This window comes from Dacryopinax primogenitus, assembly GCF_000292625.1.
Source record: "Dacryopinax primogenitus strain DJM-731 SS1 chromosome Unknown DACRYscaffold_1, whole genome shotgun sequence".
NCBI lineage: Eukaryota > Fungi > Basidiomycota > Dacrymycetes > Dacrymycetales > Dacrymycetaceae > Dacryopinax > Dacryopinax primogenitus.
Window position 1 is genome coordinate 1,895,101 of NW_024467198.1, and position 24,748 is coordinate 1,919,848.

The 24,748-nt window shown below is 55.3% G+C and overlaps 10 protein-coding genes across 10 annotated transcripts; 3 read left to right on the forward strand and 7 right to left on the reverse strand.

Annotated features, from left to right (window-relative positions):
• Window positions 1–303: 303 nt before the first annotated feature.
• DACRYDRAFT_113276 (uncharacterized protein) lies at window positions 304–2,013 on the reverse strand (the record flags this gene model as incomplete). Its single annotated transcript, XM_040769601.1, has 5 exons — window positions 304–436; window positions 487–630; window positions 675–1,029; window positions 1,087–1,219; window positions 1,285–2,013. 5 exons carry the CDS (start codon window positions 2,011–2,013, stop codon window positions 304–306), a joined length of 1,494 nt encoding a protein of 497 aa, XP_040633506.1.
• A 2,267-nt stretch (window positions 2,014–4,280) lies between these two features.
• On the reverse strand, window positions 4,281–5,859 carry DACRYDRAFT_74147 (Six-hairpin glycosidase; the record flags this gene model as incomplete). The annotated part of the gene is made up of 3 exons (XM_040776052.1): window positions 4,281–4,928; window positions 5,000–5,687; window positions 5,738–5,859. 3 exons carry the CDS (start codon window positions 5,857–5,859, stop codon window positions 4,518–4,520), a joined length of 1,221 nt encoding a protein of 406 aa, XP_040633507.1. The 3' UTR covers window positions 4,281–4,517.
• A 3,814-nt stretch (window positions 5,860–9,673) lies between these two features.
• Window positions 9,674–10,552, forward strand: DACRYDRAFT_92539 (eIF1-like protein; the record flags this gene model as incomplete). The annotated part of the gene is made up of 4 exons (XM_040777084.1): window positions 9,674–9,728; window positions 9,784–9,891; window positions 9,961–10,082; window positions 10,154–10,552. The coding sequence occupies 4 exons, from the start codon at window positions 9,674–9,676 to the stop codon at window positions 10,433–10,435; spliced, it is 567 nt and encodes a 188-aa protein (XP_040633508.1). The 3' UTR covers window positions 10,436–10,552.
• An 11-nt stretch (window positions 10,553–10,563) lies between these two features.
• DACRYDRAFT_113279 (uncharacterized protein) lies at window positions 10,564–14,292 on the reverse strand (the record flags this gene model as incomplete). The annotated part of the gene is made up of 6 exons (XM_040769602.1): window positions 10,564–11,087; window positions 11,146–11,769; window positions 11,813–12,096; window positions 12,143–13,126; window positions 13,175–13,739; window positions 13,791–14,292. 6 exons carry the CDS (start codon window positions 14,290–14,292, stop codon window positions 10,564–10,566), a joined length of 3,483 nt encoding a protein of 1,160 aa, XP_040633509.1.
• Window positions 14,293–14,431: 139 nt separating this feature from the next.
• DACRYDRAFT_19691 (zf-U1-domain-containing protein) lies at window positions 14,432–15,247 on the reverse strand. Its single transcript, XM_040771618.1, has 3 exons — window positions 15,155–15,247; window positions 15,041–15,100; window positions 14,432–14,992 (listed from the first exon to the last, which is right to left on the reverse strand). The coding sequence occupies exons 1-3, from the start codon at window positions 15,210–15,212 to the stop codon at window positions 14,529–14,531; spliced, it is 582 nt and encodes a 193-aa protein (XP_040633510.1). The 5' UTR covers window positions 15,213–15,247; the 3' UTR covers window positions 14,432–14,528.
• A 176-nt stretch (window positions 15,248–15,423) lies between these two features.
• On the forward strand, window positions 15,424–16,489 carry DACRYDRAFT_92542 (uncharacterized protein; the record flags this gene model as incomplete). The annotated part of the gene is made up of 2 exons (XM_040777085.1): window positions 15,424–15,566; window positions 15,621–16,489. Exons 1-2 carry the CDS (start codon window positions 15,458–15,460, stop codon window positions 16,487–16,489), a joined length of 978 nt encoding a protein of 325 aa, XP_040633511.1. The 5' UTR covers window positions 15,424–15,457.
• Window positions 16,490–16,661: 172 nt separating this feature from the next.
• Window positions 16,662–18,278, forward strand: DACRYDRAFT_45218 (RNI-like protein; the record flags this gene model as incomplete). The annotated part of the gene is made up of 1 exon (XM_040774631.1): window positions 16,662–18,278. A coding segment is annotated over one exon (1,617 nt), but the record flags the coding sequence as incomplete, so codon positions are not given.
• A 1,601-nt stretch (window positions 18,279–19,879) lies between these two features.
• DACRYDRAFT_45041 (60S ribosomal protein I1-a) lies at window positions 19,880–20,622 on the reverse strand (the record flags this gene model as incomplete). Its single annotated transcript, XM_040774620.1, has 3 exons — window positions 19,880–19,977; window positions 20,025–20,305; window positions 20,351–20,622. Coding segments are annotated over 3 exons (651 nt in total), but the record flags the coding sequence as incomplete, so codon positions are not given.
• A 448-nt stretch (window positions 20,623–21,070) lies between these two features.
• On the reverse strand, window positions 21,071–22,474 carry DACRYDRAFT_19694 (uncharacterized protein). Its single transcript, XM_040771619.1, has 3 exons — window positions 22,018–22,474; window positions 21,383–21,969; window positions 21,071–21,324 (listed from the first exon to the last, which is right to left on the reverse strand). Exons 2-3 carry the CDS (start codon window positions 21,730–21,732, stop codon window positions 21,276–21,278), a joined length of 399 nt encoding a protein of 132 aa, XP_040633514.1. The 5' UTR covers window positions 21,733–21,969; window positions 22,018–22,474; the 3' UTR covers window positions 21,071–21,275.
• A 426-nt stretch (window positions 22,475–22,900) lies between these two features.
• Window positions 22,901–23,455, reverse strand: DACRYDRAFT_103566 (uncharacterized protein; the record flags this gene model as incomplete). The annotated part of the gene is made up of 2 exons (XM_040767778.1): window positions 22,901–23,347; window positions 23,399–23,455. 2 exons carry the CDS (start codon window positions 23,453–23,455, stop codon window positions 22,901–22,903), a joined length of 504 nt encoding a protein of 167 aa, XP_040633515.1.
• Between the last annotated feature and the right edge of the window lie 1,293 nt (window positions 23,456–24,748).

Here is a 24,748-nt window from a genome sequence, read left to right on the forward strand (position 1 = left end):
GGTAGGATAAGGAGAGCTTCTCATGTCAAGAGCAAGCAAAGTTGGGGGTAATCTGAGAGAATTGCCCACGACTACCAAGCCACCGGCAGACGTAGTCTTGGCTTCCGGCGCTAAAATTACGTCACATGCCCCTTCTTTCTCTCACGCGTCCATTGAACGTGTCTCTCGCTCGCCGAAAAAATAAACTGCTGGGATTAATCTCAAATCTCAAACGATCTAACGATGATTCTATCATCATGCAAATATGTTAACCACATCGAGGCTTAGACGCTGTCAGGAATGGAGGATCTTTCGCGATCGGATTCAAGACAGAATCAGCCTGGCGAAGTTTGTCCAGTTGTCAACCATCTGGTCGACGGCTTGCGTCGGCATAGCACTTCCATTGAAGTCCACCGAAAGTTGGATTCTTCCCTTCCAAGAGCCGAGATGAAATATGCTGCATTTCAGCGTTAGTGGACGTGGTATGTTGCATGGACTCGAGCTTACGGCCCGGGGTCGGTCCTATTCTGGGAGCTGAAGATCGATTCGATGCTGAGGACGCCACGTCCCTTACGATCCACATAGGATCTGTCAATATACGTCTCATAAATTCCATCATCAATGTATAATGGCAGCATGGGTGGAACAATCCTGGAAACTGTGAGTTCTCGTAGACGCGAAGTCGAGGTACTTACTTGATCGCTCCCCTTTTAGCAGGTGGCAACACCGTATCGAAGAGATGCCCTTGCATCGCGAGCAATGCAGGGCATTCCCTCTGCCGTTTATATTCCCTCCTGACGTGATCTACCATCGCTAGCAGAGGCGTCTTGTTGAAAAAGGTGCTCTTCCCGCGAAGCATATCCACGCCAGGTATAATGAGCATGGACATTGCTGTCGCCATTCCCGGATAGCCGTCCATCGCGGAGAAGGGAGGAACCAGTCTGGTAGGGCGACAATTCTGCCATCCATGGAAAACGAACGACGTATTTGGAGGAGTCTGATCCGTGGGCGGATTGTCTTCCGTGATGACGAGACAAAGTGTAGCGTGGACTATGACCCAATGTTCAGAAGACGACTCCGGCACTAGATCAACATTGTCATGCTTACACAACTCTGTCACCGCGCATCCATAGGATTTTGCTGTGGTCTTGATATGGTCACTTTCTTCTTTGCTGAAATTCTGTTTGACATGATACGTCGGTCCTCGTTCCATCCTACGTGCTCGAAGAGGGTACAGATGCTGTGTCGAAGTTGGTTAGTTCTGTGTGTTCATTTTGATTCTTCCAGTGTTTATTTTTCACTCACATTCATTCCAGCACGGAAATCTGATAGGACCCTCTGCACCGATGCGGAATATGCCGGGCCTTCAGCCGCCTCTCGAGGAACCAGAATACTGGCCACGCAAGGCAATAGGTTTGGCACTTCTTTGCCCCACTCGAGAAGGGAAAGATTTGGCACCAAATCCCCAGCGATCATCGGAGCCAGCTTCCGCAAATAGCGCCGCATAAGGATTAAGAGTCCTTGAGGGTCGAACAAGACATGAGAAGCATGTAAGAGCAGTCCGCTTGCTTGGGAATGTTGTCCAACCACGTAGAGAAATGTCATGTCTCCGTTGGAATCCGGCAGAGGGCTTGATCCCAGCTGGTACCGGAGCTCTTCGACATCGACATTGCTGGCTGTCCTAACCGTTCGTTCGGCCCATCGTCGTGCGTCACCAAATGTCATCGGAACGGTATAGTTGAGAAGTGTCGTATCCCGGTTCGTCGTCTGGAAAGCACTAATAGTTGGCACCTCGAAGCGCAGGAGCATCCAGGCCTCTCGAGCAAGGCGCGCCAATCCGGACAAGGAGACTGGGCAGTGGAAATCCAGTGTTACGCCCAGGAATAACGTTCCATCGCCATAGAGGTAACGATTTCGATAGTCCGCGAGGGCCTCTACACCGAACACCTCTCGTTGGAAAATTGAAGGGTCGGTGTTCGTGCGGCGCCATTGAAATCTGGTGGTGTCAAGAGGCGGACAAGCTGGGGAGTTCATCTTGCTGTCTTTCTGAGCTGGAGACTCATCGTCGTTGTCTTAGAGCTAGAAATACCGTCCTGGAAATGATAACACGGAGTCGGGCAACATCGATGTGTCAGAGCACCACATTGATTATGGAAGCATGTTCAAAGTTTTGGAAATCTTGATCCCCGAGGTAACTTCCTGCGGTTGGAACTCACAGAACTTACAAACGCATTTTCATGTTTCTGATAGTGTGGACACGAGTGGGAAATGCCCTCCCTCGCCGTCCTCCGGAGCATCGTTGCCGCCGACTCAACTCTGGCATTGCAACTGAAGCTGTATAAGCATGCACTTTGTGGAGCACCGCCAGATTACACGTCGACTCTGACCGCGTCGCGTCGGCCAACACGTGACGTGGAACAACGGAAAAACTTTCCGCAATTCATTCGTCACGGCGGTAAGATGTTCGTCAAGTGCTCAACAGCTGAGTCGGCCAGATCTTATGGAGCAGCAGGAAATGAAAATGGTGGTCTGGGGTTAGCGCAGGGTCTGTCAGGGTCAGGGAGTGGTGAATTGGCGTTTGAGAAGCACGGAGATGTGGTCGCTCGTAGGTGACGCATGGTGAGAGAAAGTCGTTCTTGCGTGGTCGCATTCACTCGATCGAATCATGGCTAATTCAGTTGCGTTGCCAAATACATTCAAGATATCCGAGCAGGAAATGAAGCGAAGAATGTCAAATCTTCGCAGGCTGCTCACCTCATGAAGTGTCTAACAGACACCGTCCTGATCTCCGAGTGCGTTTCACGATTCGGGATAAGAAGCATCAAAGTGCTCTCAAGTCGGCCGTCTGGTCGATCGAGCTGATGTTGAACGTACCCGAGAGAGGGGAGTATACCCGGAGGTGTCGCACGGGACTAACTTCGATGTGAGCCGGCTTCGAGAGATTCTCCTAACCTTTCACCTCCACTCACCAGGTGAAGATTGTAGTTCCAGCGGGTACGACAGTAGCCGGCAACTCTAGGCCGATACATAATGAATAAAACACATGCGCTCAAGGAGGACAACATCCAGTATCATGCTCCAAGACAGCGCCTTCGCCGTCTTCTAAATCGAGAAACTTCTCGTACGGTTTTGGAGTGAGTCGGTATCGTGCGCCCTCTGGGGTTTCGACAGTCGCAGTGGATGATATCCTAGATTCGTCTATCGATATATCCGTGCATCGGTGTATGTGTGGTTCGGTGTACGTGTGGTTCGGTGTATGTGTGCATCGGTGTACGTGTGGTTCGATATATTCGTGCTTCGGTGTATGCGTGCTTCGGTGTATTCGTGCCTCGCCATCGGGATCCAGTCTTGTATCCCACCTGTTGTCCCTGTTCATGCATCTTGTCCTTGTCGGCAGCTCACTTCTCACTTCTCCCCGCTACTATGCTTATGCTTCTATGACTTATGATCGGGGACGATATCAGCCTGGGCTGGGGTTGGCCAAAGCAAATGATCCAAGCAAGTCGACCAAGTTCGACCAAGAGCGTCGATCCATTCGGCCGAGTCATCCAAGTCATCCAAGCGATTCAAGTGATCCAAGTCGACCGAGCACAAGGTTCGAGTCCACGTGATTCGAGCCGTCGTCCAAGAGAATCAAGTCGTCCAATCTGGAGCCCGCCATCCAAGAGAGTCAACTCGTCCAATCCGTCCAAGCCAGTCAAGCCATCAAACCAAAGTTCCAAATTCCGCCCAGTCATTCCCCACATTCGTATCCGCATCCGCGTCAAGCAAACATTGCGTCCCATCACACCAAGATCCAGATCCAAGCGACCGCCAAGCTCAAGATCCAGATCCAGAGCCAAGATCCCGATCCAGATCCCGATCCGCCGCCGTTACGGCTCTGCGAGGATGTGGAGGCGGGGTCGGTAGTCTGAGATGGAGCAGTGGGCATTCCAATTCCAGCCACCGGAGATGATAACGGCGGGTCGAATGAGCCATTTCAGGGGGTCGACCGTGGTCCAGACCCAGACCAGACCCAGTCAGAGCAAGCCGCACCGAACGACAGCAAATAGATCCCATGGGCGCGCGCATAGATCCATGGATATCCAAAAACCCGGGAAATCCGTAAATTCCGAGAAAAGCGGATCCAGAGGAAACACCACCACGCCAGGGAGCGATAGGGAGAAATTCCACCATATTGCGGTGATGGTGATGGTGATATCGATGGTGATGGTAACATTCCAGTCAGGGACAGATGTCGACGGGTCAGTTGTGTGCCGACGTGCCGTGACGTGGTGCCAGCGGGATTTCGGTGGTTGGATGGGATGGTTTGGGAAGAGCAGCACCAACCAGGTAAGCAGGTAAGCAGCAAGCCAGATACATGCAAGAAATGTTCGTCGTTTCGTAAAAATCGGATATATACGTAGACCCGTCCGTCCGACCATCCGACGAATAGCCCAAAAAGGAGCGAAAATTGTCCACACAGACAAGACCGAAAACCAGCCAGAACAGTAAGAAACAGGAAACAGGAAGTAAGAAATACGAAACAAACCACCCGGTTAGCAAACCCCCACCAACAAGGCAATTAACAAACCCACCACATTCCCCCACCCCACCCCTCCCGAGCCAACCACCGCCCGGGCCGCACTCTCACCCTGTTCCCCCTGTGCGCTCCACTCGCTATACGCCGCCTGTAGGAGGAGAACGAACGCCTGTCCTTCTGGGGATTTCGTCCCTCTTAAGGGGTAGTCGTATGGGTCTACGACGGGCTGCAGCCACCCGTCTGTGCTTAGCCCTGCGCTGTTGATTAGGGTTTGAGCGCGCAGGGCGGAGGGGATGGTGTGGAATGACCGGAGGGAGGAGGGCAGGGTTGCGAGCCTGAAGGAGACGGAGGCGAGGAGGGCTGTGGAGCTGCTGTCTGCGAATGAGGAGGGGTCGTCGACGTAGTTCAGTAGAGTGCCGTTCGGTTGCTATGCGCATACAGTTAGCTGCTGGGCACTGTACTGTACTGCACTGCAGTGTACTGTGGGAGGGAGCCCACCTGGTAAGGCCATACAGCATTCACGATCTCCCCTGCCCAAGCAACAAGATCATTCACCTCATTCCCCATCTCCCCCCCAAACCCACTAAAGTAAATCGTCATAGCGACTCTCAAACACCCAGCCGCAGCCCACCCATTCCCAGTCGCCCAATGTCCGTCGTCCACCCCACTGCCTAGGGTAATATGCCGCCAGAGGCCGGAGGAGTCGCGTAGCGCTTGGCGGTAGAGCGAGATTTGCTCATAGGCAAGAGCGAGGAGGGTTTGGTTTTGGGTTACTGCGCCGTAATAGGCTATGAAGGGCGGTGCCATGTATACGAAGTCTGCCCATAGCTGGACTTGGTCCGCTCGGTGTGAGATAGCGCCGGAAGAGGAACGGGGAGCAGCAAGCAATAGGTAATCAAGTTGCGCCTGAGCGGCGGCGGAGAAGTTCCCCCCGGGGGTATGGGAATAGTTTGCGAGGAGAACGGAGACGCCTATTGAGGCGGGGTCACCCACTGCTCCATCGGCGGGTATGAGCGGGCCTGGGCCTGCTGGGCGGGAGTGGACGACGCTGGCGGCGATGGACAGTACCTCGGAGGGGGGAGAGGAGGTGAAGAATGTGGGAGGAGGGAGGGAGAGAGGGCTGAATACGGATAATGAGGGGTAGTCGAGTTCTGTGAGTGCTTCTGCTTCTGTGCCTAGTTCCCATCTGGAGGAGTGAGGAGTGGGGGAGGTGAGGGGAGGGAAGGGGGGACGTACGACTGCTGAGCGGATTGTTGTAGGTTTGAACGTACTTGGGATATTTGATTGTCTGTGAGGTTTTGTGCTAGGGTGGTGGTTAAGAGGAGAGGGAGGAGGAGGAGGGAGAGGGAGGGGAACATGATCCCCTTCTAGTGGGAGTGGGAAGCGAGTAGAGGGAGAAGAGGGAGAAGGGGGAGAAGAGGGAGGGAGGGGGAGAGAGAGTACGCTCAATGCAATAAAAATATCGCATACATGACAAATAAATGAATACATTTCACTGCCTTACACCATCACTCCTCACGACAGAGAATGGCGTATCAGACAACGGGCGATGCGATGTCATCCACGTGACAGTCATAGGCTGAACATGGCTGGAATACTTCACACCATCATCACCATCACCACCTCTTGTGCTTTTGTCCACTCTAACCCACCTTAGTTCATACATGTATCGAACGTGCAAAGTGACTGCATGCTGCGCACCCAAGGAAATCCGGTCCCTTACCACGTGGACGATCAACGGGAAAAGGGGAAAGATAAACGCTCATCGTAATATACGCATTCCATCTACTTGCGGACAAGAAGGACGGAAAAGGCGACAGCCTGCAGCCTACATTGACACAACTCCCGTTCTCGGTACTGCACCCCATCACATCTGTTATACGGAGCACAACAGCCCCGGCGTCACTTTTGATCGGCCCCTTGCAAGCCTAAGCCCGAGATTTCTGATATGAGAGACGGAGAGAAGATCTACCCACCCTCTGCCGGCGTCTTCTCTCCCTCTCCCTCCCTCTCTCCCTCCCCCCCCCTTCGTCTTATCCTTCCCCTCCCCATCCACCATATCACCCACCAGGTGCAGCCCCGTGCTCCATTCCCCCATCTCCTCGAAATACCAGTCTCCCTCTCTGTCCCGCTCGTACCGCTCGTGCTCTCTGGCTTCTGCAGTCTGGCGCCTGGGGCTAGAGGGGTAGCTGGACCTGTACTGGTACTGGGACTGGGGCTGGTGTACTCGGCCCTCGGAATCGGGAGAACGCTCTCTTATGTCCAGGTCTATGCCCCTTCTCTCGCAGGGATGTCGTTCTCTCCCCCGCTCCCTCCAGTCCAGGCTTCCCTCTCTCCTCCCCCGCTCGTCCCTCCCCTCCCGCTCGCCCAAGCTCCCTCTCCCCTCCCACCTGTCCATGTCCCAGTCCCTCACGCTCGCTCTACGTCCATCTAGCTCTCTCAGATCTGGACGCTCCCTCCCTGTGCCTGTCTCCCTTCTCCTGCCGCGGTACCGGTCGGGACTGCGTCCTCTCTCCTGTTCTCGATGCGTATCCAGCTCCAGATCCGGATGCTTGTAATAACCCCGGCGGTTCTCCCCAGACCGAGAACGGGATCGGGATCGGGATGAGGAACGGGACCAGGACCGGGATCGGGGTCGGGGTCGGGAACGGGATGGAGAGCGCGAACGGGAGCGCGACCGCCACTCAACCCGACGCCTCCCCTTTACCGACCTGGATCGTCTTCGGCCTCTTCTCTCCCGGTCGTCGGGCAGGTCATACCCACGCCCATGCCTATACCCATACCCATACTCGTCCCGTCTCTTCTCTCTACTCCGGCTCCTATACCTGTGCGTTAGAGAGCTGGGGAGCTCTTCCCTCCCTCTCTCCCTCCCTCTCTCCCTCTCCCTCTCGCTCTCCCTCCCCCGCTCCCTCCCTCTGTCGTCCCACGTCGCGTCATCCAATTTGCCATCATCCCTCCGTCTCCTCTTCAGCTCCGGTTCCCCCTCCCTCCTAGCTTCCATCTCCCGCTCTTTCGCCCTCGCCCTCTCCCACTCCCACTCCCTCTCTTTCCTAACCCTCTCCCTCTCCCTCCTAACCCTCTCCCTCTCCCTCTCCTCCCTCCTCCTCCCCTTCTCCCACCTCCACCTCCTCACCCAACCCAACCTCCCCACCGACACCGGCTCATACTCCTCCCCCTCCTCCTCCTCCTCTGGGGGGCGGGAATAGATATCTACCGTCCCGATCCCGGTTGAGGAGAAGGTGATGTCTTCTAGATTTAGGGCGCGGGGAGGGGTTCTTTCTCCTAGTCGGAGGGGGAGGGGAAGGAGGGTTGGCTCGGACGAGGGAGGGTGATCCTCGGGAGAAGGCAGGTCTAGAGAGTCGGACGCTCTTCCACCAGCTGCGGCAGGGCCAAGGGCAGGGGCAGGAGCAGGAGCAGTAGGCGGAGGCGGAAGGAGAAGGAGAGCCAGAGGAAGAGGTTCGACACTGACGTACGTCCCAGCAGGAGGAGCGCGACTAGGCCGGAGGGGGATGGACTCTGACTGGTTGCGGTCGCGGTCGCGGTTGGGGAGGTGCTGGATTCCGGAGTTGCTGGGTACTGTCCGGGGAGGGGGAGGGGGAGGGGGAGGGGGAACGACGGCGTTTGCCGAGTACTGTTTGGACTTGCGGGGCTAGCGGGACTTGCGGGGGTGGAGTTCGGGTAGGTTGGGGATAGCTGGGTGATATAGTTTGTGGGATGTCATGAGGATCCAGATCAAGTTGAGCATGAGGCTGAGGCTGAGGAAGTGGATCGGCCCTCGCTTCCCGTGTTGCTGAATGACCCACGCCGCTAGTTTGGGTTTGCCCACTCTCAAGCGGCAAAGACGCTAGCAGAGAGAGGACTTCGGCGTCACTCACCGGCAGAGGGGTGAATGGCGAGCAGGCGTAATGTTCCCCCTCCACTTTCCCCTCCCCATGCACATGGACGTCCACCACCCGTCTACATACGCACACAAAGTCAATCAACGCGGACAACCGACAATTCAAGTCCAGGGCTTACATCTCATACTTCTCCCGCGTGCTTTTCCCCACCCACGCATCCCCCGCAGCTTCTTGGGTCTTCTTGCGCTTTACGTACTTCGGTATGAGGGCTTGGCCGTAGTCGCTCGGTTCTCCTTTCAGTGCGCGGGTGAGATGTTCACCCAGCTGGAGCGTTGTTAGCGGATTGGACAGGACAGGACAGGACGGGGATGCAGGGGATACGTACGTTCTTGCTAGGGAAGAGCGCTACTCTCCAACACCAGTTCTTCGGTTGCTGTAGCCCTCTAACTCCCGTGGTCCCCGACTCCAGCTCCGGCTCTCCTGACACAGGCACGTACGCGTACGGTCCATGCAAGCACACCACATACACATACAAAGGCCACCCTTCCCCCAGCTTCTCACGCACCGCCTCCCTCACCTTCCTCCTCGCGCGTTCAAACATCCCCTCCCCTCTCACATCCGGCAGAGCGGCAAGCACATCCAGCAGCACCCAGCAGCACCGGGCAGACATGGGGTGAGAACGTGCTCAGAGGCGGGGGAGGGAGGGGGTTCTGCAGCGCTAGGAGTCCGGAGGGGGACTTGAGTACCAGGGAAGCTGCAGAGGTGGACGGGGGATGGAGAGCGGAATAGAGGGATTGGGTGGATGAGAGTGATAGTTCGCAGGGGTATAAACTGGGTATGTGCGTGCAGGGGCCGTATACTTGAGCAGGGCAGACGGTGTCCTCTTGCCTCAAGTTCAGCGTTCTCCATAGGTAGAGTGATGGCAGGAGAGCAGTCACAGTTGCAGTCACAGTCTCGGTCGTAGTCGCAATCACAGTACTAGTACCAGTCCTTGTCCTTGTTCTATAGCTATTGACAGTCATGTTTGGATATATTCCACTTTATCGCCACTATGATCATCGTCGAATACAGTAAACAAAGCCGCTTTCCGGGTGAAGATCGCCGCCAATTCGTACACATTCTGATCGGCCATCAAACGCCAGAGAAAAGTGGACAATCATGATCCGATATTGTCGACATTAATCGCAGTTTGTTCTAGGTAACAAGAGTACTTTGAACAAGAACTTCATTCCTTCGTTGTCCAATTATAGTACTCATTTAGCACAGCCACTAGCACTATGTATGACACTGAGCGCCTGTCCTCCCTGTCCTATTCTCAGCTCAACTCCCTCCAATGGACGCACCCAGCACCTCCTCCGTCCTCCCACTCGACATCCTCTACTGTCAAGGTACTCCCCTTCCCTCCCAACTCAAGTGATCACTCATTGACAGAACTCACAACAGTATGCACCTTCCCCCCCGAGTACTGCGAGTTCGGCTCGTCGGTTTCGAAGTGTAAGACTTGGCTCGAAGGGGCACATCCGGAGTTGTATGATAAGTACTGGTCTGAGGGTGTGTGACCCTTCCCTCGCCTGTGTTACATTGCGTATGGCCCGATGCTGATGAGCGCACGGCGCGCAGACGCCTTGGCGAAGAAGATAGGCACACTCTCACTCGAGAAAGAGAAAAAGCTCGAACAAGAAGGGAAAAAGAAGGAGGCCAAAGCAGAAGCGAAAGCCTCAGCCGCAGCTAAGAAGCTCAAAGTGCGCCTTCCCCTGTCAACGAGCAACGCTGATATACGATTGATACCCCTCCCCCCCCTTTCCGCTCCCAGGAATCTCAAGTAATCATCAAGCGTATCGAACGTTCCAAGCGGAAATACGTCACCTCCGTCTTCGGGCTCGAAGCGTTCCATATCGACCTAAAGAAAGCGGCCAAGCAGCTCGCGCAGTCCCTTGCCCGCGGAGCAAGTGTGACGCTCAACCCCCAGGGGTTGGAGGAGATCGTCATACAGGGAGATGTGGGGGATGAGGTGGAGGAGATGTTGGCTAAGGGAGTGGGGGTGTTGAAGGGTGTTCCGGAGGATAATGTTGTACAGGTCGAGGAGAAGAAGTAGGGCGAGGGACTGCGTACGGCGTGGGACGGGTTGAGCTGGGGTTTGCAGAAACGGAACGGAACAGATGTAATATCAGCTCATGTCGTGTCGTGTCATGTCAAGTCATCAAGAATACTGTCGCTACCTACCTACCCAGCTAGCCCAAGTTTGGACCTCACGACTCCATCCATGATCCCCAGTCCCTCCTTCGCCTTTCCCCTCATTTGGATATCGACATCCACGTCCCCCACCCACCTGAGCACGCCTACCACCCTTTTCCTTCCCTCCATATCCAGTACGTTATCGACAAACCCTCCTTCGGCGGCCTGGCGCAGGAGAGTGACGAGCAAGTACGCAGCCGAGCGGCGGAATGCTGGGAGCTTTGGGTCCTGAGCAGCTGGATCTAGGTCAGAGGGATCGGGCAGCTTCCCATCCTCTCTCTGTCGTTTGAGCGCTTGGGCTTCTCCGTCCTTCGCGGCTTTGGATCCTTGGGCGACTGTTTCCAGGGAAAGGAGGTCAAGGAGGCAGGAGAGGAGGTCGGGGTAGAAGGGGAGAAGGGAGAGGGGTGCGCTGGTCACGCATTGCGAGAGGATGGAAAGGGAGCTTCCTCGGAGGACTGTAGGGTACGCAGGGGTACGCGTGACGAGCAGCATGGAGGGTTCGATGAGTTCGACTAGGTGGAAGGGGGGTTAGTTATCAATACCCGCAATGGGGGGGAAGGGGGGACACACCGTATTTCCCCACTCCGGGGCCAAGGGCAGCCACACCCTGCGAGATAGCCTCTCCAATCCTGAGTCTCTTGTCCACCTCGGCCGTGCTCATGCTCATCCTCCCGCTCTCCAACCCCAACCCCAACCCCAACCCCAGCACATAAAGCTCCACCAATCTGCGCAGCACCAACCTGCCCATCTCATACTTGCCCTCAGCAGGGCCCTGGAGCATCGCGCTCAGCCCATGGACAGCGTTCAGGTACACATAGCTGTCCTCGTCCTGTACCGAGAGGAGGAAGACGTCCAGTATCCCCGGGATGAGGGCAGGGTCGAGCGCGAGCTCTTCCGGGGCTGTGGGTTGTGTGGGCGTCACGAGCTGGCGGAGGAGGGTGAGTCCATGTGCGCGCACGGGGAGCAGCTGGTCCTGTACGAGGCGGAGCGCTTCCTGATACTTCTCTAGTGCCTTTTCCCGCACTTCGTCCTCCTCCTTGGCTTGGGGGCGCATGGCTCCCGCCCGCCGGGCGGCGAGGACGAGTCGCGCTTCTCTGGCGGATTGGGAGAGGGTGGGGTGGGAGGAGAGCGTGTCGAGGTGCTGGTAGATGCTGTTGAGCATGGGAAGGGCAAACGGGGGGAAGGACTCTTTCGCTAATACCGGTCAGCGATGCTCGCCTATACTGGGAGGACTTACCTTCTAGAACAGCCAATAGCAGGGTTACTGCTGTCCGAGCCATCGTATCTCCCCCGTCATCTTCCCCGTCCCCCTCGTCCTGACCCGCATCCTCATCATCGCTATCCCCCACGACCTTCCAAGGAGAGCTCCCGCTCCCCAACGTCTCCTTAGACTCTATAACGGGCTTGACGGTCGACTCCAAGGCATGGAGGATGAAGGACAGCACATGTTCCGGCTTGGAGAGGATCATATGCCCCAACGAGTCGGCCATAGCGAGCACATACTGCAAGTAAAGCATTGAACTTCGCCGAATCAGCATCACAGAAGACCAACAAGACAAGTACGCACTCGGCAGTATCCCCATTCTTCCCGTGTTCCTCCCCGTACAAGTCTAGCATCTTCACGAACAACTCTGCGTTCACCTCTTTCCTCGCTACCTTCTTCAGCACCGCTACGACCGTTAGCGGATCCGGATGCACCTGGAGCACGTTGACGTCCTCCTCCTTTCCCTCCAAAGCGCGCACAAAAGGTCCTTCAGGCCCAAGTGCCCACTCCCATTTCCCGCCTTCGCCGTACCCCCACCCTTTCCAGCACTGTACAATCCCTATCCAGCCCGAAACTGCAACGTCGTCCCCCACCAGCCTCGCCCAGCCCTCTATCAACCCCTGGGCAAGTTCTCGCAGCACCGGGTCGGCCGTGGGCTGCGTGCTAAGGAACTCGTATAACCCCCACAGAGGGGGCAGGATCTCCCCAAGCAGGACGGACCATAGCACGGGGCTGGGGTCAACGTTAGCCAAGAGGATGGAGAGCGCCTGGAGGGCATGCAGTGCCTGGGGTCTAGGGAGATGGGCGGGCCAGTCCTTCGAGTACGCGTGTGTAGGGGGGAAGAAAGGCGCAAGGACGTTCCTCGCTAGGAGGGTCATGCATATTCCCCGCTGCTGGCGGATCATACGCGCTATCGTTCCCGCTGCGGCGCGTACGTGACTCGTAGGGACAGGAGCAGGAAGTTCACAGCCAGGCGGAGGACGGATAAGCAGCATAAGCCGGGGGAGAAGGATGCAGTAGTATGATCGTGGTGTGAACTGGCGAGGCACGGCACTCAGGGTGAGAGAGACGTGATCCAACTTGGTCGCGGTGCTGCTGTCTATTGTCTGAGGCCCTTTCTCGCCCAGGACGACGTCCATTAGTGCCCTGGGTCCGTCGGGGCGGAGGATGAGAGCGCAGAGGAAGTCTTTGAGTTGCAGCAGGGCGTAGGATGGGAGAAGCTGGTTAGGGAGGGGGGAGGCAGAATGTAGCAGTCCGAGGATGACAAGTCCTTGTGATGTGGGTATCCTATGGTTCAGTCAGCGCTGTTCCAGAGCGAGGGGAAGGGGACCATACGTGTAAAGCAATCTTCTGGTCCATTCCCTCAGTACCTCCTGCTCTTCCTCCCCCTGCTTCCCCTCTCCAGGGAAGATTCCCGCCTCCTGTGGCGCCCATCCCAACACAACGCAAGCCGCTAGCAGCGCCCCACTATTCCTGTTAAAAATGATATTGCTGATATGAGTATGCTGGGGACGATACGTAGGTGCAGGGAGGGGGAGGGCAGTACGAGCGAGGATCTGGGCGTCCCAGGAGAGCGGTTTGGGCGGAGGCTGCGGTAGCTCGGTATATATTAAGCTGAAGAGACGGTGGAGTAACCGGAGAACGGGCGCTGGGGGTGGGTAAAATCGCAGGCCGTTGGTATTTGGGGAGGAGGCCTGCGAAGGGGTGACAGGGGATGCGGGCGAGGGTGTTGCCACTGTCGACACTGACGTTGGTGTCGTTGACGTTCTGGTGATGGAGGTCGTATCAGGTGCGGCAAGTGCGAGTCTGTCAGAGAGCAGTTTTGTAAGATGTTGAAAAATAAGAGTGAGCAATGTGCGAATATGTTGCATGTCTTTCGTCCCCAGTACGAGCGGTTTCTCTGCCGTCGTCGTCAGCTTACACAAAAACCAGAGGATGAGAGGAGACTGACGAGGCTCAACTTCTCTTCCTTTGCCTTTCACGTCCTTCTTTTCTTTATCTTCCTTCCCCTCGACCGCAGCCCTCGTCTGGTCAAGCACTAACCCCGCCTGAAGCTGCTCGATGACCCATAATCCACGCATAATGACCTCCCTGTACAGCGCCGTCCACTCTGCAGGATCACTCGCCTCCTCTTTTGCCACAACACTATCTTCCTCAACATGTTTCTTCTTCTTTCCCTTTCTCTTGCCGTCCCCCACACTCAGCCCCGTGAAAGCAGAAGGCAAGTCATCCTCTCCCAGCTCTTCGCCGCTAAAGACCGTCGCCCATCCACCGAGTTCCTTCTCAAACGTACCCAGGCTTTTACGCAACTGGTCGGTGGAGACATGTGCCGCCGTCGCCCCAGGTAGAGGGGCGAGCGAGGCGAGGATAGAGGCCGCCCGGAGGAGAGAGGGAAAGAGAGATGTACTTTCCTCCTGCCCTTTCGGTTGGGCAGCTGCCCGCGGTCGCCGCATCGAGGAGAAGATGGTGGTGAGGGATTGAGAAAGGGACTGAGGTTACTCAGCCCGCATAGGGTCGTGCGGCATACGAATGGGCGCTTGTGACTCATTCTCGCCTACTTTTTATAACAGGGTTACTAAGATTTATTGGTCATCTTACTTGGATATCACTGCACCTGAAGAGTTACAGAAAATTTGCATTACAAAACCCAGAAGAAAATACAGTGTAATCTGAATCGCCTCTCATCCGCTCATCGACCCTGCATCATCCTCATCCTGTCAGGGTGCATACCCCCCCCACTCGGAGTGCCATCTGCCGGCGGGCCATAACTCGGTGCAGAAGTCGGGGGGAACGGAGGTCCAGAGGGAGGGAATGGCGGCATTCCCTGAGGCGCGAACCCAGGGCCAGGAGGGAAAGGAGGTGCAGCTGTCATACCCGCCGGTCTCAGTCCCGACCCCGGCGCCGATGGAGGGAACGGAGGTGCTCCCCCAGGAGGGATCATCCCCGGTGGTGGGGGTGGAATCCCAAACATCCCAGGTGGGGGTACCATACCCGGCGGCGGCGGAGGTGGCATGCCAGGCGGGAACCCCATAGGAGGCGCCTGCCCTGCGCCGAGTGCGCCAACGCCAAACCCTGCGCCGCCTGGAGGAAGACCGGACTCGTAGGCTTTCGTGATTTGGTCGATAATATCCTGGGCCTTGTCATGTCCGAGTGCTGAATTCGTTAGTACTTCTCTACGACAACTTTGTTAGAAATACTCACAGGCATAATAGTCCTTCACGTTCTGGAGATGATTCCTGCCCGAGTTGTGGGCTTTGCGAACTAGAAGATGTGTCAGCTATACTATTCTCTCCTGTCTAATGTAAATATACTCACCAGACGTAGAATCATGGGTCAAGAACACATCGCAATAGTCACAGTAATGTTTTGGCATCTTCAACTTTCAAGTAGCAAGAGTGATGGTAAGAGTACAAGATGTAGTCAACAGTAAAAGGAAACCAAATTCACTAAGAAGCTTATATATAAGTGGCGGTGCTAGTGGCGGTGCAAGCAAGTGCTCGAAATTTCTAGTGGTGGACCCTGTGTTCTCCTGCTCCTTTGCTGCTCTTGCTCCTCGACCTCTGCATCTCAGGTCCTCACACATACCCATATTCACACATTACAATCTACAATCAGAAGATGCATACAAAAGGCAAATCTAAAGAAGACTTCTCTAAGGCCGCGTCTTCATCCCAGCCTACAAAACCCACAAAAGCGCACAAGCCCAAGTCCTCCAAATCGAAACCCGGTAGCTCAAAATTCGGCGACTTCTTCTCCCTCCCGCTCCTCTTGCCCTCAGTAGCCAACTTACCGCAAACAACACACTACTGCTACTTGCGTGCCCATTCCGGTTCTTCTACACAAGGCGGACTACCGACAGGGAGGACGCTGTTTGTCGTCAACTTGCCTGCTGTGTGCGGGGAGAGAGAACTGAGAGACGTGGTGGGCCGGTGGGGGGTCGTGGAGCGCATCGTGTGGAGAGGTGATGAGCTGCATCCGGATAGTGATGGAGAAGACAAGGGCGAAGAAGCTATGGCGGACGAGGACGACGATGACGACGACATGGAGGAGACCAGGAAGCCTCAACCAAGCGCCTTACCATCTATCCCTCCCCTCCCGTCTCTACCCTCCATACCCCATGCGACATCCCTCTCTGCACATGTCGTCTTCCTCGACCCCTCCTCCCTGACACGCGCCCTCCAAGCCCACCCTCCGATTCCACTCCGTCCGCTCGCCCTCGGGTTAACGCATTACTTAGCCTTACACGCCGCGCTCCGCCCTTCTCTTCCTATGGTACGAAAACATGCCGACGCGTACATTGCTGCGTGGGAAACACGAGAGGAGGAGAAACGCCGTGCTCAGAAGGTTGGAGTGGAGCACGTCGACGCGGACGGGTTCACACTCGTCACTCGTGGTGGGAGGCATGGGCGTGCGTCTGCTGGAGGTGTGGGCGTCGCCAGCCGGTCTTTCGAGCTGCAGCACCGGGCTGGTGCTGAGCAGTTGCAGAAGAAGAAACGGGCTCGGAGGGCTGCCGGGGTCGTACCTGACTTTTACCGATTCCAGCTGAGGGAGAAGAAGAGAGAGGAGTTTATCAAGCTGAGAAAGGTGTTCGAAGAGGACAAGAAGAAGGTGAACAAGATGCGTGAAGAGAGGAGATTTAGACCGTATTGAATCTATTATATTGTATTAATAATGTTATTTATTACATTCGTTCGATGAACTTTTTTTTGGAACGTCATTATCGCCGACCGGAGCCGGTTTATAGGGTCGTCGCACACTGCTTTGCGGACGTTCTCCTCGACCACCGCGACGACGACCTCCCCCATTCCGACGACGAGCAAGCATGTCCCTTCAGCCACCCTCTCCCAACCGTTCACCCTCACTCACCTCTCTCTCCGACGACGAGGAAGACGACATCCCCGACCTCAGGCTGGCCCACTCCAACCCTCCAACACCACCGTGGAATACCTCTATTGTGCCGCCCGCCAACGACCTCCCACACGAGCTCATCATCCATATCCTCAAGTTCCTACCTTCCCACACCGACCTACACGCCGCCCTCCTCGTCTCCCGCTCATGGTGCCAATGCTCAGTAGAACTGCTATGGCACAGACCAGCGCTGACAAAGGTGTCCTCACTCTTCAAGCTCATCACCGTCCTCTCCGCTACACGCCCCGGCTCACCCCCACAGCGGCCACTGACATTCCCCTACCACACCTTCCTGCGGCGTATCAACTTTGCTCTCCTAGGACCAGATTGTACAGACACCATCTTCTCCCGCCTCTCCCGCTGTACGCGACTCGAACGGCTCACCCTAGCCAACTGCACTTCCCTCACCGCGACCGTCCTAGGACTCGTCATCTCCCAACTGAGGAACCTCATCGCTCTCGATCTTACAAACGTGTCCAACATCGATGACGCTGCTATTGAAGCCATCGCTCCCGCATGCACGAAAGTGCAGGGGCTCAACCTCAGTGGATGCACAAAGCTCACAGACGACGCCATCCTCGCCATCGCAGCGCACATGCATTCCCTACGGCGGGTCAAGCTCGGCGGTCTGATAGAAGTACAGGACCGCGCGTTCGCAGCGCTCGTCGCTGCTTCTCCCTTGCTGATAGAATTCGACCTGAACGGCTGTGTCGGAGTGCAGGACGCGACTCCGCGCGCGCTCTTCCTCCATTCTGTCCAGCTCCGTGAGCTGAGGTTGGGCGGCTGCCTACAAATCTCCGACACTGGTTTCCCTCTCCCTCCCCTGCCGCACCCCGCCCCGCTGGCATTCTCCTGGTCCCAAGCGCTTAACGCAGCGCAGTACTTCCTCCCCCAAGGCGTGGCATTCGACCATCTCCGCACAGTGGACCTCACTTCCTGTACAGGGATAACCGACACCGCGCTCGACCGACTCACCTCCAACAGCCTGCGCATCCGTTCCCTCGTCCTAGCCAAATGCGTCAGCCTGACAGAAGACTGCATCCAGCCCATCACCCGACTGGGAAAGCATCTCCACTACCTCCACATGGGGCATGTCGTCCACCTCACCGACCGGAGTATCCGCACGCTGGCCGCTTCCTGCACACGGCTGCGGTACATCGACCTAGCCTGCTGTACCCAGCTGACAGACATGAGCGTCTTCGAGCTCGCTGCTCTGCCCAAACTGCGGCGCGTTGGCCTGGTTCGCGTAACGAATTTGACGGATAACGCCCTCTTCGCCTTGAGCGACAGGCATCATACGCTCGAGCGCATCCATCTCAGCTACTGCGAGTCCATCTCTGTGCAAGCAGTGCACTACCTCCTTCAGAGACTACATCATCTGACCCATCTCTCCCTCACCGGGGTCCCCGCATTCCGCCGCCCAGAGCTACAGCAGTTCTGCCGCTCTCCTCCGAGGGAGTTCAGCGATGTCCAGCAGCGCACGTTTTGCGTCTATTCAGGGAAAGGTGTCACTGAGCTTAGGCGGTATCTGGCGAGTATCGCTAGTACACCCTTCCCCTTCTTACCGGGCGGAGAACGTGGTGATAGCGATGCGAGTACCACGCCTCCCCCAGAGGAGGGTGCTGTACCCCCCTTAGCGTCAGGAACAGAGGGAGTGGAGCCGCCAGAAGGAGATGGGACGCCCATCCCCCAACTTGAAGGACTGAGCTTGGGGATCGTTTTCGGTACTCGGGGAGGGGAGGACCTGGACATGGACGATATGGACTTGGATGGGGACGGGGACGGAGATGGGGAGGAGGGGAATGGCGGGGATGTCGATGTTGCCATAGGGCGGAGGCAGGGGCATATACGGACAGCTGGGCATGGCCATACGAGAGCTGCGGGTCAGGATACTCTACAAAGACGTCGGTCCTCCCCCTCAGCGAATGGGCATACGACAGGACATGCCTACCCTCAGGAGCGCCAACGACAGAGCCCCCTAGGGCCGTCTGCCTACGCTGCCCAACAAGGACAACCAGGCCCTTCCCAGCCCCGAAGTGTCCCCCGCTACACTTTCGGTCAGACAGACCCGAGCATGCTCGATTTCCCATATGCTTCGCTGAGCTCCATCAGCGAGGCGGGGAGCAGCAGCTTGCCTATGGCCTATCCAGGGGGCGAACCGACGCAGCGCCGTCCTGCAGTCTCAGAGTCTGCCGGCGCAATGGGCTTCCATGGGCTCCCCTCACCTCAGCCGCATTACCCACCCCCCTCTACGGCAGTATCCAGCGCGGCGACAAGTCTGGCCCCTACCCCTCAAACGGAGAGCTTCACTCCTTCTCCCATACCTGCGCCCCTTCCTGCAGCTCCGAACCAGGCGAGCGCGCACCCAGTTGGAACGCCAGACCTCGATATGGCCGAAGCCGGTGAAGCAGGCCCACCTGAAGCAGAAGACGAAACGACTTCAGGTGAGGAGAGGCTTGTTTGGCCGGCACATAGCCTGGCTCAAGCTGGGTACGGGGCCGGAATGACGGGTGAAGGGAGCGGGAGAAGGGAAAGTGAGAGTGGTAGGAGGCGCCCGTTAGAGTTTCTGTTCAGACGAGGAAGGGGAAGGGAAGGTGCGCTTGGGGAGGCGTAGCTCATTCTGACTTGGTTTAGCAAACGATTCAGTTCGATGGTGGTTCGGCAGTTTGTGTAGAAGGGAAGCGGTGGCAAGTGTCCCTGCTCGACGAAGACCTATACTTATTTTTTTCTCGACCATGTTCTGTTTTTGTCTGTTTGTGCCCCCCTAATGCGTGCTGGTTCGCAACGATACCTCTCTTTCATTTCCTATTCCCACCCAGCTCATGTTCTCACATGTGTACATAATAGCAATGCGCCATAATACCCAATAAACTCCATATGAACGAAGATTGTCTACTCAGTTCAGTACACAGCACGTTTTAGGTATAGGCATCCCATTAACACGTTGCAGTTATACAGTACAACCAGAGAGCTAGAGGAAGAAAAGAAAAGAAATCGTATCAGCTCCCAATCAGTCACCCCACTGGCACCCGTTGGTCTAAGCGTGCGAAGCCCATGATTTGCATTACGATCCTTTCCTTTCTCCCCGGGCCAGCAATTGCACAGCGAATAGCTGCAATGAATGCGCACTGCTTAGTAGAGACGGATGGGGTGACCCATCGTCGTCTTCAGGTTGAGCGACTTGACGTTCTGCCAGTTCTTCTTGAGCAAGGAGACGAGGAAGTTGATGCCTATTTGATGTCAATAGATCTCCATGAAACGATCAAAGGAGACGCACTGAGCATGACATTGCCCAGGACTTGGTCCTCGGTCATCTCGACGTGGCCGACGGCAACACCGAGGCAAAGCACCTTCTTGAGCTGGAACTTGATAGTCGAGCGCACCTCGCTGCACTTGCCCGCGAGATCCTCTGCGTGCGAGATGGGCGTGGGGAACTTGCCAGCCTTGGACAGACCGGGGCCGAGCAGACGGGGGATCTGCTTGATCAGAGCCTCGGACGACAAGAAGGCGTCGTACTTCTTAGCGAGCTTCTTCACCAACTTCTTGTTCTTGTTCAACCTACATGACTGATTAGCGTATGTATGAGGATAGATGGATGCGCACTTCTTAAGATCGTCAACGCTCATGTACTCGAGCTCGATCTGCTTCGCGCGATCGATGTCGGCGGCATCAGCAAGAATGCAGATGCTCATACGCGGACGGGGAACATTAGGCAGCTTGACAGTGCCCGAGAACCGCTTATCACGCTGGGTGTCGTAGTTCTTGAGTCCAATTTGGAGCTCGATCGTCTCGACGAACTTGCGCTTCTTCTCGCCGTTCGCCTCCGCAAGGAGGTCACGGACACTGCTTCGCACGCTTGGCACTGAGAGCTTGGAGCTGAATACACACTATAAGCGCCGATTCCCTTCTTCATTATGAAAAAAAAAACATACCTCATGCTGATATTTTAGATATGAGAGGGTGGGGATAACGACTATGGAGGAGGAGAGTGCTGCAGGAATGAAGAGTGACCCTGAAGGGATGTGCTGTACAGTTTTCAACCACAGCAACACCGCCACTCCACCCTACAACTTCTCGATTCATGCTCCATTGGTTCACACCGTCATTGCTAGAGATCTTTGACACCATTGAACTCATGGTTCAGTCTCTCAAATGAAATATCTTTCTTTGAAATCTGTAATTGATCTGTTCAACACGCACTGTCTCCCAAATTATGGAGGAGCTCCCCACCAATGTTTCCAGTTGAAATGATCACAGGCAGTTCCTACGGCACACACTGGCTTGTCCGTTTGATTTCGACATTTACGTGCAGCAAACATGCAAGGGAAAATGAATGTAATTTCAACATCAAACGTACAGCTCTCATATTTCTGGTACTAGGTTCAAACGGCACGCCTGTTGAAGACGCCCTCTACGGTAATCTGGGAGGAGGAACTTGTCGGTGATGTCAAGCTCAAGAAACGAGTGTGGCCCCTTCTCTTCCCTCCAAATCCGGATGACCGAGCCCGCTTTGAGCTATTTAAAGCCCTTACACTGCCTTGGGCTTTGGGGCAGACCCCGGGGGGGCCGGGGTTTGGCTACAAACACGTTGATGGTCAGCCTATTTTCGTACTAATGTTGTTATTGGGCGCTCACAAGAACGTGCACTTGCCCGAGGCACCCATCCAGCCGAGCTGACCATTCGTAAGAGTGAGCGTGGCGATGTTGCCATTACCGAAGAACGAGACCACACAAGAGGAAGGAGCGGTACCTCCCGTGCCGCTGGCGATCTTGAAATCCACAATCTGGTTATCCAACTTCGTGAAGTCCTGGCCATCCATAAAGACCAAGCCGGTGTTGGCCACGTTTGTTGCCGTGTCCCCTTTTGCGAGGGGAAGAACAGCGTAGTGAAAAACGCCAGAAGCGTCCTGGGACTGGAGCACAAGAGACCCGACCATGTTGGAGCCAAGGATGGTCAAGTACTCGAAAGAGACGTAGGTCGTCATCGGTGCGCTGTTGAGGGAGATCCGGTTGAGATACTCCTTGAGAGCCTGCACGGTGGTCAGTCAGCAGCAGGAACGATCATGCCAAAGCACCGTCATACAGTGTCGTGCTCCCAGGGGGTGGTGACCTGGCCAGATTGAGTTGGGGCGACGGCGACGGACATGTTAATCGATGTGGACAGAAAGGAATTGAGCTGCTTGAGGTGGATGTATGACTCTGCTGTTGACCAATGACTCCAGGTATGAAGCTTTTATACGTTGTACAACAAACATGTCTCACTCTCGCAGGAATACCCACTTGTGGCCAGCGATCAACGATTCCACAATGGCCTACTGTGGAGCTCCGGTGTTTTCAAACCTCCGTGCTTCAGCTGATCCAAAGCAAGAACAGCTCCAAACACTCGGTGCCTTGAAACCGGAGGAGACCTACCATCCCACCGGTGTTAGGGAGCAAGCATGCGCTTCTGGATTGCAGTAACTATGGTCTCGTGATGCTCCAGCTCGAACATTCGTCCAAGGCAGCTTCTACCGCAGTGTTTACTATGTCATTATCTTTCCTGCCTTTTGTTGCTCAACAACAAGCATAGGACAGTACTCGCCTCGTATTCGGGTAAATACCTTCAATCCAAACATCAGTTACTATATTGGGTATCAAGTGGCACCGTAATCAGCACCCAAAGGGTTCTCCCACACCATTGGAGCGGTCCTTTCCATCTTTGATTGTTCTTCAGGAGCCCATCAGCAACGTTTCTGTATCGTCCTTCCTGGTTTCTCGAAATGGAACCGGAAGTGCAGTGTCATGTGGCCCGATCTTGATTTGTTGGTCATGGGAGGGCGGAATAGCTGATGGACCCATGATGCCAAGGCTGGAATATGGGGGATACCCGTTCCATCAAACCTTTTGTAAGATGGGCGGTGTGTGAACATAGGTTTTTACAGTACAGGGTCATGGGGCGATCCATGGGTAATGACAATCCGTTGTGCTCAATGCCCCCAGAATGATATACTCTTGTGTTTAATGATTGGACATGGGTACGGCACGCCGAAAGGGAACGAACCACGTCAAACGAGACACAGAATTACGAGAGAGCAAATGCTAGGTTGAGCTAGGTAGTAACTATGACGCGAGCGCGTTTCAGCATCGATACGGCTACGTGCTACAAGAGCCCCATCAATAGTCTGGTATATGGAAGAATGAATGGGCATACAAGAAGGTACAGTAGCCCCTCGATCCCAGCCAAGTGTGCTGCCCATTCGTCAAGGTGACAGTCGCAAGATATTCTATGTCGCCCGTAATTGAGGTGGTGTAGAAAGCCACAACGCAGTTCTTTGCATCGTCAGGCTTTGCTCCGCTTGCGATCTTGAAATGGACAAGTTTGTTGTCCAGCTCTGAAAAGTCGTGATTGCCAAGCAACTGGAAGCCTGTATTATGCACCCGCTTCACTTGATCACCGTCTTTCAGCGGAAGGGTGACGTAGTGAAGCCCATCCCAGCTTTCTATCTGGAGGACGAGGACGCCGTGTGCTGAAAAGCTGCCAATGTTGAGGTAGTCGAAAGCGATTTGGCAGACCAAAGGCCCGAACTTGATATCAACCTTGTCGAGATGGTCCTTGATTGCCTGTGGAGATGTCAGCAAGGTTTTGCTCAGGGCAGACTGAAGCCATTTTACCTGATCGTGCTCAGTTACGTTCCAGGGAGCTACGACAGCAAGGGGTGCGGCGGACATGTTGGAACGAGTACAGAGGTGTTTGTTCCGGCTGAGGCTGAATCCGGATATGTAGCCCTGTCTTTTATCTCAACCTCCTGAATTGCCGGACATTACAGAGCAGTTGAGCAGCGAGATATTGGTGCTGAATGAGGGACGACATATTCCGTAGATGGCGGCATCGTTTGATTGTTTTGCTCCGGGGAAGTGGACGCGCATAAGGAGCACGGTGCCATGTGGCGACATTTGTCATTTGTGGAGCTCTGGAAGAACGACGAATGCCCGCAGAGCAACAGAACGCCACAGAATCCCAGTATTGAAGGCTTCTGATAGTTACGAGCAGAGATCGGAACGCAGAGGATGGGATCTCCGGAGCCCCTGTTGGCAAAACGGAGGAGGCAGCAGCACGAGACAGTTGATCCGACCCAGGCACAGCTCAAGGAAGGTTCGACGTAATAGCCGCACTACAAAAGAACCTCAGAGTACAGTGTACCAACAAACGTATGGGACATTACCAAGTATAGTTAGGTCACGAATACCATATGTGCCTGTCAAGGGGCGATTCGGGATACTTCTTCTTCTCCTGTGGAGTAGTGCCGCGGCCGGCAGTCCCAACTGCCGGGTCATCTTCTGAGATTCTGATTGGAGCATATTTCACGCAAACCAACCCAGTGCCGGTGCCGTAGAGGCGGTTGTCGAGAACTCAAGTCATCAAGGGCTCTGAAGCTGCAAGTACTGTACAACGCCGGCAGACCCTCATGGCAACTATTCGCGTTCTGTTCGCTCCCCCGCACGTCACGCGGTCCTGTAAGAATCTTCGGTCCCTGCAGTGTCTATCAAAGTAATCAAGAAGGTTAGGATGAGGTCCCCTGGGAAAGGTAGGGGAGATTCGATGAGAAAGCGCTGTTATCAGATGACGGCCCCGTTGACCTGACGAAGCTTTGGAGCTGACTGTATGTTGCCGTTGACTATATGCTTTGGGTAATGAGTAATCCCGTCATCTAAAGGCTTAGATGTAGGTACGTTCGAGGTGTGCACTGCAGTGCGTTTGCGAGGTCACCTTCAGACGAGAGCAGCGCTATGGGAGAAGAAACGGCCGCGGATGATGGGCGGAACAGCAGGGGATCCGATCGGAGCCGAATGTCCCTATTCCCTTTTCCCTCTTCCCTTTCGCCCCAAGGGTACAATGTCACCGTTACTTATCGATTCGATGGCTAGACCCACGCTGCTTTCACAATTATCTTGACGACAATACTGTAGTTCGCGCCGAGGGCTCAACTTGTAAGACGGAAAATCTTCGCTTCCGATGACATG